The sequence below is a fragment of the Metarhizium acridum genome (assembly GCF_019434415.1).
Source record: "Metarhizium acridum strain ARSEF 324 chromosome Unknown scaffold_234, whole genome shotgun sequence".
NCBI lineage: Eukaryota > Fungi > Ascomycota > Sordariomycetes > Hypocreales > Clavicipitaceae > Metarhizium > Metarhizium acridum.
The window spans coordinates 571,871-586,736 of record NW_027094021.1 but is presented as its reverse complement, the minus strand read 5'-3'; the positions used below and the strand labels follow the sequence as shown (position 1 = coordinate 586,736).

The following is a 14,866-nucleotide window of genomic DNA, read 5'->3' as shown; positions in this document are numbered from 1 at the left end:
TAATTAATTTAAGAAAATTAATTTATATTATTATATTATATTATTATACATTTTATAGATATTTATAAGGTACTTATCTTTTTCTTAGGTTACTTATAATATACCTAAATTACCTATATAATAAAATAAGTAGCCCACGAATAACCCAAGAAAAACTTAAATACCCACGGGTGCCCACGGGTACCCGTTTTTACACTCTATCAAAAACGAGCTAAACTCCTCCATGATTGTCAGGAGGTCAATCCCAGGTTCGACACCAGCTATAACACCAATTTCGGAGAGCGAGAGCGGGCAGAGGTGCGGCAATCAGGACGCTTGCAACACTGGTCATCTGTTCCCATCTCTAGCTTCATCAGTTGCTCATACAGCTTTGGCAACCCAGGAGTCGTCTCTTTAAGGATACTCGCGGCGTTCCACCCATGCTCCGAGTCGAGCATTTTAAAGACCAGAGCCACCGGAAGAAAACGGTTCTCGGCTCGTTCACGAAGTAGGCCCGAAAGTATGGCCATGATAATGTCGGTATACCCTTCTCTGCTCCCAAGCTTGGAGAGCTTGTGGCTAATATACTCGTCAACAGGAGCATCCAGCTTTTGAGCGTCAAGCTCAACCGAGAAACATGTCGTGCTCGGAGCCTTGAACTCGAGCACCGAATGACTGTTGACAATCCATTTCACTTATTGCACAGTGTCAGGGAAGCTGAATAAGTTCAACAAAATCACCTCGCCCTTCCTGGCACTCGTCAAGCCCTTCCACTGCGAAGATAGCCGCGAGAGGTAATCAAAGATCGCAGGACGGCTGTAGCACTATTCAAGACTGTGTCTGTGCAGAAGAAGTACGAGAGACTGGGTGCTAGGATAGCCGGCTGAAGGGACAGCTCGCGGACGATGCCAATCATGAGCATTGTCTTGCCCGTGCCTACATGTCCCTTTACCCACAGCAGCCGACATGGTGAGAGTTCGGATCCGGCACCGTACCACTTCATGAATGATCCGTCCGAAAGATCCAGTTGTACGCACCGTCGGCTGCGTCCATTCCCTGCAGATGACTTTTGCAGAGTGGCAAAGCATTGCAGAGTCTGGCAAATGTTGCCAAGCGTGCTCTCTTGGCAAGTTCCCCTAGACCCCCAGAGCATACTCCTCGCGCAGCCCGTTGAACTGATCTGAATCCTTTCGAAGCGATTTTTAGCGGCTCTAATGGACTTGAGATCAGCTTCCCAGTCATGCAGAATTCACTGCCGAGCCAATCCCTTCATGCAATTCTGCGGAATCATGTAGGCCGGCCCCGAGAACGTGCATCAAGATCTTGACAAGCTTTTCCGCATCACTCCCCTTCTCAAAACTTCCATATGCAGGCAGCAGCATGCCAGAGTCTTGGCATGTGGACATGGCGGCTTCAGCCTGCTGTTGTTGGCATTCGGTTACAGAGAGCCCGTTGATTCGAGGCTCAACGGACGGCACAAGCACGGCCACCTTGGCTTCCGTGTTTGTGCCTGGCGCAGGAGATGGAACACGGCTGGCAGACCGGGTGGTTACGGCGAATGGCCGTGCTGAGCGATCCGATCCAGATCCCTCAGTCCTGCATGGCATACCCGGCTGCCCCGAGTCTAGAGAGAGGGTGTTGGGGAAGTGTTGAACGTTTGCGATGGTCCTCCGCCTGGCTACCCTCTTGAAGATTCGCAGCGCCACCTCCTCGATTGCATGCTTGAGCCTGCCATCTACCGTCTCCAACTCGGCAACAACACCAAACAGAAGCAGTTGCAGGATGCCGTCTTTGACCACTGGCTTGTCTGTAGCTTCGTGGCTATCCAGCGGTGCCGCCAGCGTCTCGGGCACCAGCAGGAAGAGAACTGTCCCCAAGGGTCCCACGGTAGCGGAATGAACCGAGAACCGGCCTTTGGATTGTGTAGTAAATACAAATCTCTTACCGAGCGTGTGTTTTCAATGGAAGTAAGTTACAGCAGTGGTGATGGCTACTAATCCGCCTCGGGACGGCTGCAAACTTCTCACCTCTTTACACGAGACAATTCTATCCTCTCGCCGTCCATCCAATTTCGTCCCAAAGCAGAATTCCAGCCTGTGGGAAGCTGCAAAAACTAACAAGTATCCGCAACGTCTTTTCTCGTGTGTCACTACATGATAGTACAATATCCTGGCATCATCTTGAAAGGCGAGATGAAAACTACAAGTACTCTACCAGAAAGCTACGCCGCCGCATAAAGCCAAGCAGACTATTTGCAATAAACACACGTCAGAATATGTCACTCTCGGTGGGCATATTCAAGTCCTCATACTATACCGGCATTAAGTATCTAATGTTATAATCACGCCACCTCTCCACCACGTCACGGTTCATGTTTGCCAGCGCCAAAGTACCCGGGAAACTGTGAGCGGGGACCAGATCATCGTGGAAACGGCCTCTACTCATTTACCTCATTTGTTATCGAACCCTTGATTTGCGGTTTTTTTTTTTTTTTGGTTTTTTTTTTTTTTTTGTAAATACAGTAGCGCTACTGACTGGTCCGGACCGCGGCACAGATTCTTTGACCGTGCAACACGATTGGTCAAGATACGTTTACGTGGCGATACTCTCGTCGTTGCGCTATTAATTACTCGTTAAATGGCATGGCCAGAGGCCGCTCTACATGCATCTTGTACACCCCCGTCTCGTGTGACATCAAGCTTCAATGCTCTCATGAACCGCAGCCATACTCGGATACATACTATTACGGAATTGAGTCCTAGCGAGTCCAGACGTCACCAGGACCAGTTACATTCCTGTCTACAGGGCCGAGATGGACATCATGGCCATGGTAAGTGCCATGGAGTGGAATTTGTCCCGTCGCTTACACGCCCCAAAAAAAGCGGTGCTAAAACCAGCAGCAAACAGTGATACATGACAATCATCAGCGAGGTCTTGCATTGTTCAACTAGAATTGACTTTTCAGGGGTACATGAACCAATCGATCGCCCGCTGTCGTCGGCTTCGGTAGTCGTCCTGCCCGGATATTAATCTGCAACGCATAGTGCATCAAGCGCGGCTCTTTCAAGGTCGCGTCTCTCTTACTCCTCCAAGTCACAAACTCCTCCTGCGAGGTCCCGTCTTTGAGGTGTTTGTTCTGTTCCCGCTGCTGACTGACCGTCATGGCCGAGATGGCACGACCGGCCCTGGCCTCGGGCGGGTAGTCATGTCCAGTCCATATCTTGACATGCGACCCGTGACTGAGCAGTTTCTGGACAGAGTTATACAGCTGCGTCGCATCGCCGCCGGGAAAGTCGCAGCGTGCAGAACCGACGTCGGCGTTGAAAAGGGAGTCGCCACAAAAGATGTTATCTTTTCATGTATGACTTAGCAGTCGGGACTACCTTGACACCGAGTTGCGACTTGCCTTGAATCTTGTATCCAACGTGATCCGGCGTGTGGCCGGGTAGGTACAGCACAGTTGCATTCAGGTTGCCAATCTTAAACTCGTCATCGTCCTCAAATAGCCTGTCAAAGGCATTTTCATATTCGGCCTTGTTCACGCCATACCTATCCCCAAACCGCTTTTGCACCTCGGCTATGCGCTTGCCGATGCCTATTTCGGGTCGAGAGCCTTGACTTTTTTCAAGCTGGTCCTGCAAGTAGGCTGCGCCAGTGAGGTGATCTGCATGGGCGTGCGTCTCCAGGATCAGGTCTACTTTGTAGCCCTTGTCCTTGATTAAAGCGAGCAAAGCATCTGCGCTTTTCGTACTGATGGTGGCGGAGGCAGGGTCAAAGTCCAACACGGAATCGATGATAGCCGCGCTCATCGTAGACGGGTCTGCGACGACATATTGCCAAGTTCCAGTATTTGGCTCATGAATATCGTGAACCGCGATCATCTGATCCATTTTTGCTGTACTGTATGATGATGCGCTTTCTGTGGTGTAATGTTGGAAACAAAATCCCGCGACAGTTGGGAGTGCAGAAGTGTTTTGCCAATGCAGGTCAGCTGGGCACCATTTTCTTGGTGTTTATATATATGGCGGCTTTCAAACATGTTCAGTGGCCGCTTGGGTACGTCCTGAGACGGGCAAGACGTCAAGGTTCAACACCATCAGTCGCCGAGACGCCATCATGATCGGCGACCACAGAAGCAAAGGCTCGGAAGTGCCACGCCACTCCAACACGGCTCACCCACCGATGGTCGTTGAAAACGCTCCGCCAACCGTGACCCAAGGTGGCCGTGGTGGAGTCAGATGAAGACCGATCTAGACAGGAAGCCACACGGTGGCTGGAGCTTGAAGTCCTCGTCGGGTAGGGCACACGAGGTTTCCGATACCCAGACCAGATAGGTTACCCAGCCCGATTGCCGTGCATGAATGGGAGACGGCGCGACTACCAAAGTGAAGCGTGAAGCGTGTTGGCCATGGCTGATGGGCGTGCGACAAGAGATTATCAGATTTTCCCCGCGACACCGTACGTCGTGTCCATGACACGTCTAGTGGAGTTTTGTGGTCAACAAAGAAACCGACTTCGGCATACACAATGTGAATCGTCTCGTACTTGCCTTACCCTACAATGGGGCTTAACATTCGACCCTGACCGATTCGCAGCTGCTAGGCATCCCCAATCTGACTAGGTCCTACCTGCCTGATCCTCTGGTCTCGTATTATTGGATGATCCCAAAACAATGACCAAACTCGCAACTTGGAAAGGGCAGCTCCTTCCCAATTGGGCCAGATATGACCACGAAGACTTCAGAGTTTTGTTACATATTGGTCTCATGCCATCTACAGGCAAACAAGAACTTGGACACTTGGACCTTGTAGCCAGAAGGCTGTGTTTGTGAAAAACAAATCAAGTCGGAAGACTTGCTCTCCAGATAATGCGAATAGTCCTGGATATACAGCTGTGGCAATGGCCCACGTCGGCCGCGGAAAGCTAGGGTGGGCCATAGGGCAAGAAGAAAAAGCCTTCATCCTCGCCGTGTGTGGATTGCTGTGACGGGGTATGCTCAATCACGAGACATGCCGATGGACTTGCTTTTTTTTCCTTAGCAACAGTAGAGGCTATCGTGGTACCTGGTACCTTGTAGACGACTGTTATGGACACGGTATCTACCTGCTTAGGTGTAAAAGTATCCATACATTTCCCGTCACCGCATACTTCCGCGGCTCCACGATCGGATACCCAAAGACAACAAACGGCACGTCTTTCTCAGTGCCTAAGTGTCTTCTGGGCGACCGTTTTCTTCTCGTTACTGTCTTTGAATCGTTCCATGTTGTAACAGATTCTCTGTTACGCAAAGGGCCGTCGCTACCCCAGCTCGAAAGGGCTCGCTCGCCAACCGGCCGAATGCCTCTCATCACCGCTATTATTTTGCAACCACTAAATATCCAACACCTTTTCCCACGATGAAGTTCTTTGCAACCGTCTCATTCCTTGCCCTTGCCGGCCTCGGTCTTGCCACTCCCACGGAGCAGGCTACCTGCGCGACTTGCAGGCGGGCATGTCTTCGCGCCGACACGGGTGACTGCTATCCCACTTGGCCAGAGCCCGTCTGTCACACTTACCACATGTTTCTTGGACAGGGATATTTCACAGTGTAAACGGGAAATGACGATGATCTGGCAAGTTTAAGTGATACTTTCTAGCAAGAACGAATATACCATTTCGTCTAGGTACTACGTCTAGTCTTTACAAAAGAAAAGAAAACATCCATCTTGAGACTCTGAATCGCAGCGAATCCTTTCCATTCCGAAGCGAAACTTCCTGCACACAACTCATATGTAATCTTTCACCGCATCGTAGAATGCATCCGGATCCTCAAACATGGGGAGATGCCCCGTTGAAGGCACAATCCTCAACTCGGCGTCGCCTTGACCCAACAGCCCCCTGAATCCCTCCATGGCCTTGACAACTGCACCTTTTGCATCAGTTTCCCCCACCACGAACAATCCAGGCACACTGCAGCTCTTCATGTCCGGCTTCATATCGTAGTCCCACAGTGCCGTGCAGCTGTTCGCGAACCCTTCAACATCGTTTTCTACCAACATATCTATCATTTCCTGCGCGGGATTCTTCTTGTCCATGGTAGTAGGGTGAAACCAACGCTCCACGGTTTGAACGGCAAGTTTCTTGATACCCTGCCCGGCGTCGCCTTGTGCAATGGCCACGCGATCCTTCCATGCTTGCGTGTTGGTCGGGCTGGATGTAGCGTTGAAGTCGCAGGCGATGAACTTGCCCAGGCGAGTGGGGTACTTGATGGAAAAATTAAGCGTAGTTGCGCCGCCCAGGGACACACCGATAAGGGCGTGCAACTTGGGAATTCGGAGAGAATCTAGAATGAATTTGAAGTCGTCCGTGATCATGTTGAGTGTTGCAGGAACGGGCGGTTGCGGGATGGCGTGTCGTCCGCGGGTATCGTAGCGGAGAATACGAAGATCTGGCCGGTTCTTTTTGAGAATAGCAACAAAAGAGTCCCACATGTGGAGGGACGTGAGGAGGGAGTTTGAGAATGCGACGGTGGGAGCGGTAGGTGAGGAGTTGCCTTCGAGGAGGTAGGGAATGTTCAGGTAGTCCTTGGTTGTGACGTATGACGATATGACCGCATCGGAACCAGGCATGGTTGTTGTTTTTCCGTCAGTGGACGTAAAGGCTGCAGACGCAGGGAGTTCCGATAATGAGGCAAGGTCCCTAGGGGCAGGTCCAAATACATAGAACAGAGACCACGTTTGCCGTCCTTTTGAGACAACACATTTGCTGAACACCTCTGTGCGCCACTGCGTATCCATAGAAGCTTTGTGTTCCGCGCCTCCCAAGCCGTTCTGCTTTGTGTAGTCGTGTAAACAGAAACATACTACCTTTCCAGGATCTTCTAGACTCGACGTCTTGAACAGCCGCGATCGCAGCCAGCCGGGTACTTTCGAAATCAACTCGGCATGCTCTTGGACAAACCACTTCTGATACTGGTCTCCTGCTCCGTCGGCCTCGGACACAGTGATATCCACGGCCACGGTAACTATGCCCTCGGCCTCCTCGTCTGTCAGAGTCTCAATGGGTGTGAAGAGAGGCGACTGCTTGGTGTAGAGCAGATGATAAAAGTAACGCTTGACATCAACCTGGCTAATAGTGTTTGCTTCGCGGCTAGAGCGGTTTTCTCTCAGGGTAGTGTAAGTTTCCGTTTCAAGGTGGTTCATTGCCGTGACATCGTATACTGCCATGAAGGCAGGCTGATCATCAGAAGTGGCCTTATAGCGAAGACCATTGGGAAATATTTTGGGAAGCCGCAGACGAGTCGGACCGTGTTCATTATTGTACCACTCGTGGAATTGATTCAGTGAGAGACCCGGCTTGGGGGTCATGGTAACGAGCAAGATACCAGGAGGAGACATTGTGACGCTTGAGGTTTGCTAGATGAGTTTGATTTGGTCGAGTACACGAATACATTCGTACAAATAGATGGAGGGGGCGATGTGAATTGGCCTTTGTGATGTGGTTGAAGATGAGATTCATCACGGACCTGGACAATCCATCTCAGCCAGCGGCAGTGGATCCGATGGATCGGGGTCGAAATCGGGTCGGCAAGCGATGTCGGGTTTGTCGTCATTGCTGGGAGTTGAGGTGTGGAGGGGTGGAGGGGTGGAGGGGCAGAGGGCAGAGGGGCAAAAGATTTACCCCACGCGTCTGGTCAAATCTTCAAATGCCTGCACATGTGGCAATTGATCCCTTCAATATTGGCACTCACCCTGCAACTGCATGCTGTGCAGGCCGAGCCATGTTCATGTTGCTCATTGTTGTACTCACCAAACTTCAAGGTAGACTTCAGGCCGCCACACACAATCCGTCACCGTGGGACAATTATGGCAAACCCTGCGGAGCTGGAAATTGGCCATGCCCGTCAGGATAATATTCGATGAACCATCTACCAGAAGCTTACTGCGAGACCAATCAGCTCTGCCATTGGGCCGAATAACACGAGATTGGATGTGATCCGCCGTGGCGTGCATGATTGCTTGAATTTATCACAGAATGACAAATTGATGAGTATCGGCATTTCAAGATGCTTAGTGTCTACGCATCGTCGACATCACTGAAGCGGGCAATCATCGTCGTGAGTCAAGAGGCGGCTATCGGACTAAAGATGTCAACTGGTAGAGCGAGAATCGTGTATTGCTCTTGTTTCCTTCTAGTCAAAAGCGCACTTCATTTCAAACGGGGCATCATCAGCAGCCGCCAACTCGCTGCAGATACGCGTTCCAGCCCTCGTCCCTGTACCTCTTGGCTGCGGCCACTGCATCTCCCGCTGCATAGATGCCACGCCCAGCAATAATAAAGTCGGCGCCCCGGCCGACTGCCTCTGCGGGAGTTTGGTACTGCTGGCCGAGCTTATCCCCACGACTCTCCAGATTAATCCCCGTGGTGAAGACGACAAAGTCCTCGTAGCGCCCACCATCCTGGGGCTGCACCGTCGTCAGGGCACGGGTGGCCACGAATCCAAACGTGGATCCGGGGTGGCTGCGCGCCAGGTCAACGCACCGGCTTGTGTACAAGCCCGTCGCCAGGCTTCCCTTGGACGTCATCTCGGCGAGCAGCAGGAAGCCGCGCTCGCCGCGGAACGGGAAGCCGGGGTCTGTGATGGTTTGCGTGAGAGCATCGACGATGCCGTCGCCGCTCAGGATGCTGAGGTTCACAATGTCTGCCCACTCGGAAATGCGGAGAGCCCCGTTGTGATACTGCTTCTGCACCGTGCTGCCAATGTCGACGAGCTTGCGGTCTTCGAATATCATAAAGTTGTGCTTCTTTGCCAGCGTCTTTAGACCTTGAATCGTGGCGTCACCAAAGTCTCTCACAACATCGATGTGCGTCTTGAACACGGCGATGTACGGACCTAAATCTGCGCGTCGCTCGCATCAGCTGCCCAGCTCTTTTTCTTTTCTTTTTTTCCTGCAGCTGAATCAAGTCTGTCTCATCCCGAACGAACCATCTGCGCATTTGAGCAAGCTTTCCGTGTCCTCGAGATCAGCGGAGACGACCAAGTTGGATTTCTTGGACTCGGCGATTTCGAACAACTTCCGCGCAACGGGGTGCTGATGCGCCTGGCCTCTTTGGGCGTACGATTTGCTTGACTGCGATGCCATTCTGTGTGTCGTTTCAAGTTGCTGGCTCGGGATGCGTGCGTCTGTTTTGATGTAATTGCTAAAACTGAAATCGAGTCCGAAAGAGAGAGTATATTCAGTGGAAATTGCAAACTTGGCAAGGAAGGGTACAGTGAGGCAAATAACTTATTTTGGTTGGGTCCCTGATTTGGCAAATTTTTGAGTGCGACGGCCTTGTGCCACTTTTTTGTGGACAACTAGCGTCTAGTAAATCCAGAATCTACCTACTTAAGTAGTCAGGCAGTGAATACTACAAATCATTCTATTGTGAAAATTTGCAGCATTCGCCATCTGGATATATTTCGAACGCCCTTCTTGCTCCTCTTTGCTTCCATTTAAGCCTATTGTGTAAGGTAGCTTTTCAAAACATATTTACACTATTACCGCGCTCGATGGGCAGATTGCCTGTTTGCCAAGAATCTAAAAATGTTTATTCGACTTGCGCAACCACTTCAACCAAAACTCCCACCGACGCAACTCGTGGAACTTAATTTCCTTGTTTCACGACGGTCCTCCAAGGTCTATTGCCTGGAAAATTCAAAGAGGAGTCTGTCCCATCTCATCCGCTGCCTTGCAAGCTGTGAATCGCATCACTTGAATCGCTCGTCTGGGTCCACACTAACGCCATTCGAAATATCCTAAGCCCGGGAAAGACGAACGCACAGAATGAGATTTGTGACGCCATACACTGCCATGGGCGACAGGTATTCAAGTCACAAAAAAGCTATTATTGAGTCGGACATTGATCTCTTATAATGCGCCCGGCAACTGCGTCTGGAATAACACGGTCAGTTCCATCTATTTTCTTCCGAGGCCTCTCGATGACATACGCGTAATTGTGTGAATAATCTGAAACACATTCCCTGTTGTCTTTCCCCGTCTTTGCCAGTTTGTGGCTCGTTAACAGAGAATCGAATCGATATTGCCCTCCTTATCATCTCTTTATCTTTAATAACCGCGTTCACTTTCTTCACGGGATCCTTTTCTCCTCAGTGCAGATGATATGTCTCGCGATGCCAATAAAGCTCACAAACTCCTTGTAGCGAGTGTGAGTTTGTATTCTTAGCATGATGAATGAATTTCCCATTCGGAATTCATTGGCTGATTTAAGCACAATTAGGCGAGATCCAAAAAGAGGGAATCGTATAAGAGCCAGGTCGTCTATTGCAAGTAGCTCGCCCTCAGAAGCCTCAGGATTCTATGCACCAAGAAACATCGATCATAATTAGCAGCCCTGAATATTGAATTGGAGATATTCCCAGTAAGACAAGTAGCCCAGCAAGACAAAGTCCGTATCCCCGAGACAACAGCGTCAGGTTCAGTTACGCGCAGATGTGCTTATTGAATATAAAGACAAGTTCGAACGTATTGCGATTGTGAGATGGATTAGGTCATCATGTCGGAGAATGCAACCGTGAAAACGGCTTCTACATCAACTGCAATAGTATGTTAGCTCACAGCGACGGCAGATTTGAGAGCTCTCGCCACCATTTCGCAGGCATCGTAGGTGTGCTTACCCTTCATTCCACGAATAGCTTCGAGCACATTTGCAAACCCGTCCAAAGTTGCTATAACGTCCTGCAGAGCGTGGCGGAGTTCGTCCACCCGGCGCTCGTAGCTCGTCGTCATCATATCGCCAGCCTCTTGTTGATGCCTCAGATATAGTCGATAGAACTGCATCATCATTACGTAGCTGGCATGCATTGCACAACATAAGATGGTCGGGGTCATTCGAGCTGGAACAGCAGCAAGGCTCTTGTCGGGGTATGGTAGCTTCTTCAGTTGCCGAGACACTTCCAGCGCCGATTCTACGCAGACTTCCGCGGCCTCATCAAATGTAAGAGGCGATGATTCTGGCGGGTTGGTTCGTGGAATGACATTGTCCGTGTCAGGAACGAAGTCTGGAGAACTCAAGTCGCAATGGTTCATGCTGAATAAAGGTATATCCGAAAATGCGTGATATCTATGCAGCCGAATTCTAGCACTGAGACAAGTTTATGTCAGCATGGGCTGAAGCCGCGGTGGCCTATTGAAGTTGGGTTATTTCCTCCCTTCCGACGATCATACCTGGAACTCCTAATGGCTGCAATACTGCGCATCGTTTTGGCAACAAGCGGCTCGCTCGCTGGGTCTCCGTTGGTAGGAGACGCTTTGGATCGCAGGCCGCTCTTAGCACGTTCAATCAATTGTACGGCTCGAGCGTCTAGTGCTGCTATTTTCTCAGACTTCGAACGAAGCAAGTCTGGGTCAGGCTTTGCGCATGGCGGTACTCTGGCTGCTGCAAGCCGAACAGTCGCGAAAGACACCTGAAGAGACTCGATATACAACGGCCAGACCTGCGAGATTATATTTAGTGCCTACTAGGACGTGACTTTGTGGCAGTCAAGGCTCACCTCGGGATCACCCTGTATGGTGGGATATGGGGTGGTGTAAAGACTATCATCCTCCATGATAACGGATGCCTAGTGAGCGGTCATTTTAGCAAGTCGGGAAACGGACAATCGGCAGCAATCGAGGAACGGAGACAAAACTCACGCTCTGTCGAACAACGGAGCACAGTTGGGCTCGAAAGTACTGTGTTATGTCAGTGGAAACACCTACAATGAATCCTTGGATATAAAACATACACTCATCCACCAGGCTCTCCTTTTGGCTTCAGAATATTCGTCCTCATAGCTGTTTAGTTGATGGAGAGACATATTTTTTGCCATGATTAAGGCCTGGCTAGCTCTTGTGGTCATTTTAAGCATATTTCCTCTTTGAGTATGCTCGTAGTTGCTTAGCAGCAGTAGTGCAAGCAGTCCTTCGAGCATCACTGGAGTTCGAGGATGTAATGGAAAGCGAGGGATTGGTTGACCTTCGAAAGGGATTGGACTTGGGTGGCCGCCAGGGGTGTCGTCAATAAGTTCGGAGTCTGACTCCACACGTTCCAAAGCCATTTGGGCCAGTTTATGAGCTATTGATCTTCTTAGAGGTTCCTCGGCTGACATTACGGGTGTGGGTTCCTGGTCCGGAAAGGGGATCAGAGCCAACATGGCCGATATGGCCAGGGCCAGTGGCGAGGTCAAAGTCAGGGAAAAGCATCCCTCAAGACTCGTGATCCGTATCGGATTATCCGGGGTAACAGGCCTAACGGGAGGCGGGAGGATTGGAAAGTACTGATGTAGGTAAATGTAGTAGGCATTCAATCTGTTCAGGGGTCAACAAGGTTCTTTCCGGTGCGTTGGTGACAAGACGTAACCAATAGTACACATACATAGCCTGCTCACTGTCATATATTCTGACAGCGTGTTGCACGAAGTCCTCAGCTCCAGAATCACTGGTTCCGAGACTGCCGGCACCACTCGGCAGATTGATCTCATCAAATGAGAGCAGTCTTAGTCCCGCGCCAGGTGAGGTAAGGTGATCAATCTCGCTCAGAGGAGGAGAAGGGAAAGCTGCAATTTGAGATTAGTTATTAACTCCCGGAGTAGGGATGGGCGATAAGTCTTGAAAAGCACTTACCGAGATCAGGTTGTTCATTGGTAGTTGGTTTCGCAGCCACATTTCTCTTCTTACGTGAGCCTCCTCGGCGACTAGGCGTGTACGAGCATTCCCGGTTTCGAATTCGACACTAAAGCGTTCGTAAATTAGCATATTGAACAAACTGACACTGGGGAATAGCCATGAGGCTTTGACGCACCCCGTGGCACGGCTGGTCCCCATCGCAGCGAATTCTCGATACGCGACTGTCATGTATTTGTTAGTACAAGGCTGATACAAGCCCCCGGGTCCGACCTGAGTCTACAAAGAGAAAACGAACCAAGCCAGACATGCTAGTTTGACAGGTCCGCGACCTGACTTCCGCTCCGGCTGTCCCAACTTTGGCATCGCGAAGGGCTGAGGTATCCTAATCGAATAACTCAGATCAATATCGATGGTGGTTTGTAGAAGTCTCAGTTCGTCGAATGAGTCGTCAGATATAGAGGCTTTGTCAGGATCTGAGTTCAAACACCGCGGCATTTGGCCATCAACACCTGACTGGCCAAATGACGCATATATGTGGGGCCCTGCTCGCCCAAACGGGCACGGCTTGTCGGCCACGCCTTCCGGTCAAGATGGCCTGACATCTGGGCCACTTTGAATCAAACGCCGAATCGGTCTTACGATGTGATGTCAACATTGATTAAATAGTCTTTTTTTACGAAAACGTTCATTATGCATTCCGATCTTCGATTCAGTCTATTCAAGTTCCAATGGATAGATTTGCCGCAATGTCAGAGGCGCAGGCGCACGAGAGCTCCATCACGAAACCTTTGCCACGGCTAGACTAGATCAAAGATGCACAGCCGGCCTCAGCTTTGGAACCAGAGAAAGAGACGCAGACAATCAACCCCAACCTCAACTTCAAGTGTCAAGGGCTGATCCACGGCTTTTTCAAGGATTTTATCCCATTGTAAGCGAACTTCTTCCGCGACTCATGACACCAACCATCACTAACAAGCGGGGGCTCAAAGATGGTTCACCAGACAGCAAAAAATTACACCGGGTATCGCTTTCCACCTTCGCACTGAATTTGTTGCTATTTGTTTTATTTCTCATCACAAAGATTGCCCGATACCTTCTATACTGAGGATTGTGGGCAACTAAATGATGCAACATCCGGCTTTGCCTCCATTTTTGGGCACTATACCCATGGGACTCGCTAATATTATCACAATGATTGTACTTGTGTGTACAAACATAGGGGTACTCGGCTCTCATACTGGTGAACCATCATGGTGAAGTTGACCCCCTAATACCATGTTGGCGTGGGTGCTATGATGGATCGATGCTGTTGTATCCGTCCTGGTACGCTATTTGGTGTCATTCGTCATGTAAGTTGGTTTTGATATTTCTTTTCAGCCAGCTATTACAATATGGCAAGCATGCATGTCCACGACCCCAAACTGCCCTCCACAACAGCAGTCTGGTTGCGACCAATCGCTCCAACAATTGCGGCATTCGGCACCGGCGCAAAAATAGCGCAAGCTTTCACTGGAATGGCATACATCCTTTGGGGTACAACGACAATCCCCTTATCAATGACTTGCCGTGTATTATGCTTCCATCGCCTCACAATGCACAATCCGCCGCCTCGCGAAGCCATCATCTCGGCCGTTATTGCCGCTACACCTCTAGGCGAACGCTTTCGCCATCTTGCAGCGCGGAAAGGGTTTCAGCTCAATTACTCCCGGAGACGAAGACCCTAGCAGCCTTCGGCCTCGCAGCTTCATTTGGCCATGTCTTGTATGTCCTTGGTTGGCTGGTCTGTCTAGCAATGTGGGCATATGGCCTAGCATTGGCTCTTCTTGGCATTGCTATGCATCGTGAGGTATCGAAAAATTTCCATTCAAAATTGGCCGGTAGGGATTCCCAATGGGTATCTGGACCAGCGCGACGTTATCATTGGATAACGAAATGGCTTCAAACTGGTTCAGCTCTATTTTGGGCACAGTACGTATCTAGCCAGTGGTACTATTGCTTAACTATTTTCCATTCGGACTACTTGTTTCTCACCCTTTGAAAACATGACGAATTAACTTATTATAGGCTGCACTGTGCATTGTGACTTTGCTTTGGTCCTTGCTGGTGTTCTTCATTCGCGGCTCCATGAACGGCCACATTCTCGTCGCACCTGATCTCGATAAAGGACTAAAAAATAACTGCCGCTGAAGAAACTCTCTTAGATTATGAGATATTAACTTTTTTTAATCGTCCTATCACAA

The 14,866-nt window shown here is 50.1% G+C and overlaps 6 protein-coding genes across 6 annotated transcripts; 1 reads left to right on the top strand and 5 right to left on the bottom strand.

The window, feature by feature from the left end:
* Nucleotides 1-1,217: 1,217 nt before the first annotated feature.
* J3458_011762 (uncharacterized protein) lies at nt 1,218-2,044 on the bottom strand (the record flags this gene model as incomplete). Its single annotated transcript, XM_066119985.1, has 2 exons — nt 1,218-1,917; nt 2,007-2,044. 2 exons carry the CDS (start codon nt 2,042-2,044, stop codon nt 1,218-1,220), a joined length of 738 nt encoding a protein of 245 aa, XP_065975103.1.
* Nucleotides 2,045-3,326: 1,282 nt separating this feature from the next.
* Nucleotides 3,327-3,869, bottom strand: J3458_011761 (uncharacterized protein; the record flags this gene model as incomplete). The annotated part of the gene is made up of 1 exon (XM_007813900.2): nt 3,327-3,869. One exon carries the CDS (start codon nt 3,867-3,869, stop codon nt 3,327-3,329), a length of 543 nt encoding a protein of 180 aa, XP_007812091.2.
* Nucleotides 3,870-5,744: 1,875 nt separating this feature from the next.
* Nucleotides 5,745-7,355, bottom strand: J3458_011760 (uncharacterized protein; the record flags this gene model as incomplete). Its single annotated transcript, XM_007813901.1, has 1 exon — nt 5,745-7,355. The coding sequence occupies one exon, from the start codon at nt 7,353-7,355 to the stop codon at nt 5,745-5,747; it is 1,611 nt and encodes a 536-aa protein (XP_007812092.1).
* Nucleotides 7,356-8,186: 831 nt separating this feature from the next.
* On the bottom strand, nt 8,187-9,101 carry URA3_2 (orotidine 5'-phosphate decarboxylase; the record flags this gene model as incomplete). Its single annotated transcript, XM_066119984.1, has 2 exons — nt 8,187-8,857; nt 8,945-9,101. 2 exons carry the CDS (start codon nt 9,099-9,101, stop codon nt 8,187-8,189), a joined length of 828 nt encoding a protein of 275 aa, XP_065975102.1.
* A 1,404-nt stretch (nt 9,102-10,505) lies between these two features.
* J3458_011758 (uncharacterized protein) lies at nt 10,506-13,121 on the bottom strand (the record flags this gene model as incomplete). Its single annotated transcript, XM_066119983.1, has 10 exons — nt 10,506-10,555; nt 10,637-11,103; nt 11,187-11,455; nt 11,513-11,581; nt 11,655-11,693; nt 11,747-12,308; nt 12,376-12,556; nt 12,624-12,732; nt 12,802-12,847; nt 12,922-13,121. The coding sequence occupies 10 exons, from the start codon at nt 13,119-13,121 to the stop codon at nt 10,506-10,508; spliced, it is 1,992 nt and encodes a 663-aa protein (XP_065975101.1).
* An 896-nt stretch (nt 13,122-14,017) lies between these two features.
* On the top strand, nt 14,018-14,350 carry SSU1_2 (Plasma membrane sulfite pump involved in sulfite metabolism; the record flags this gene model as incomplete). Its single annotated transcript, XM_066119982.1, has 1 exon — nt 14,018-14,350. One exon carries the CDS (start codon nt 14,018-14,020, stop codon nt 14,348-14,350), a length of 333 nt encoding a protein of 110 aa, XP_065975100.1.
* Nucleotides 14,351-14,866: the final 516 nt, after the last annotated feature.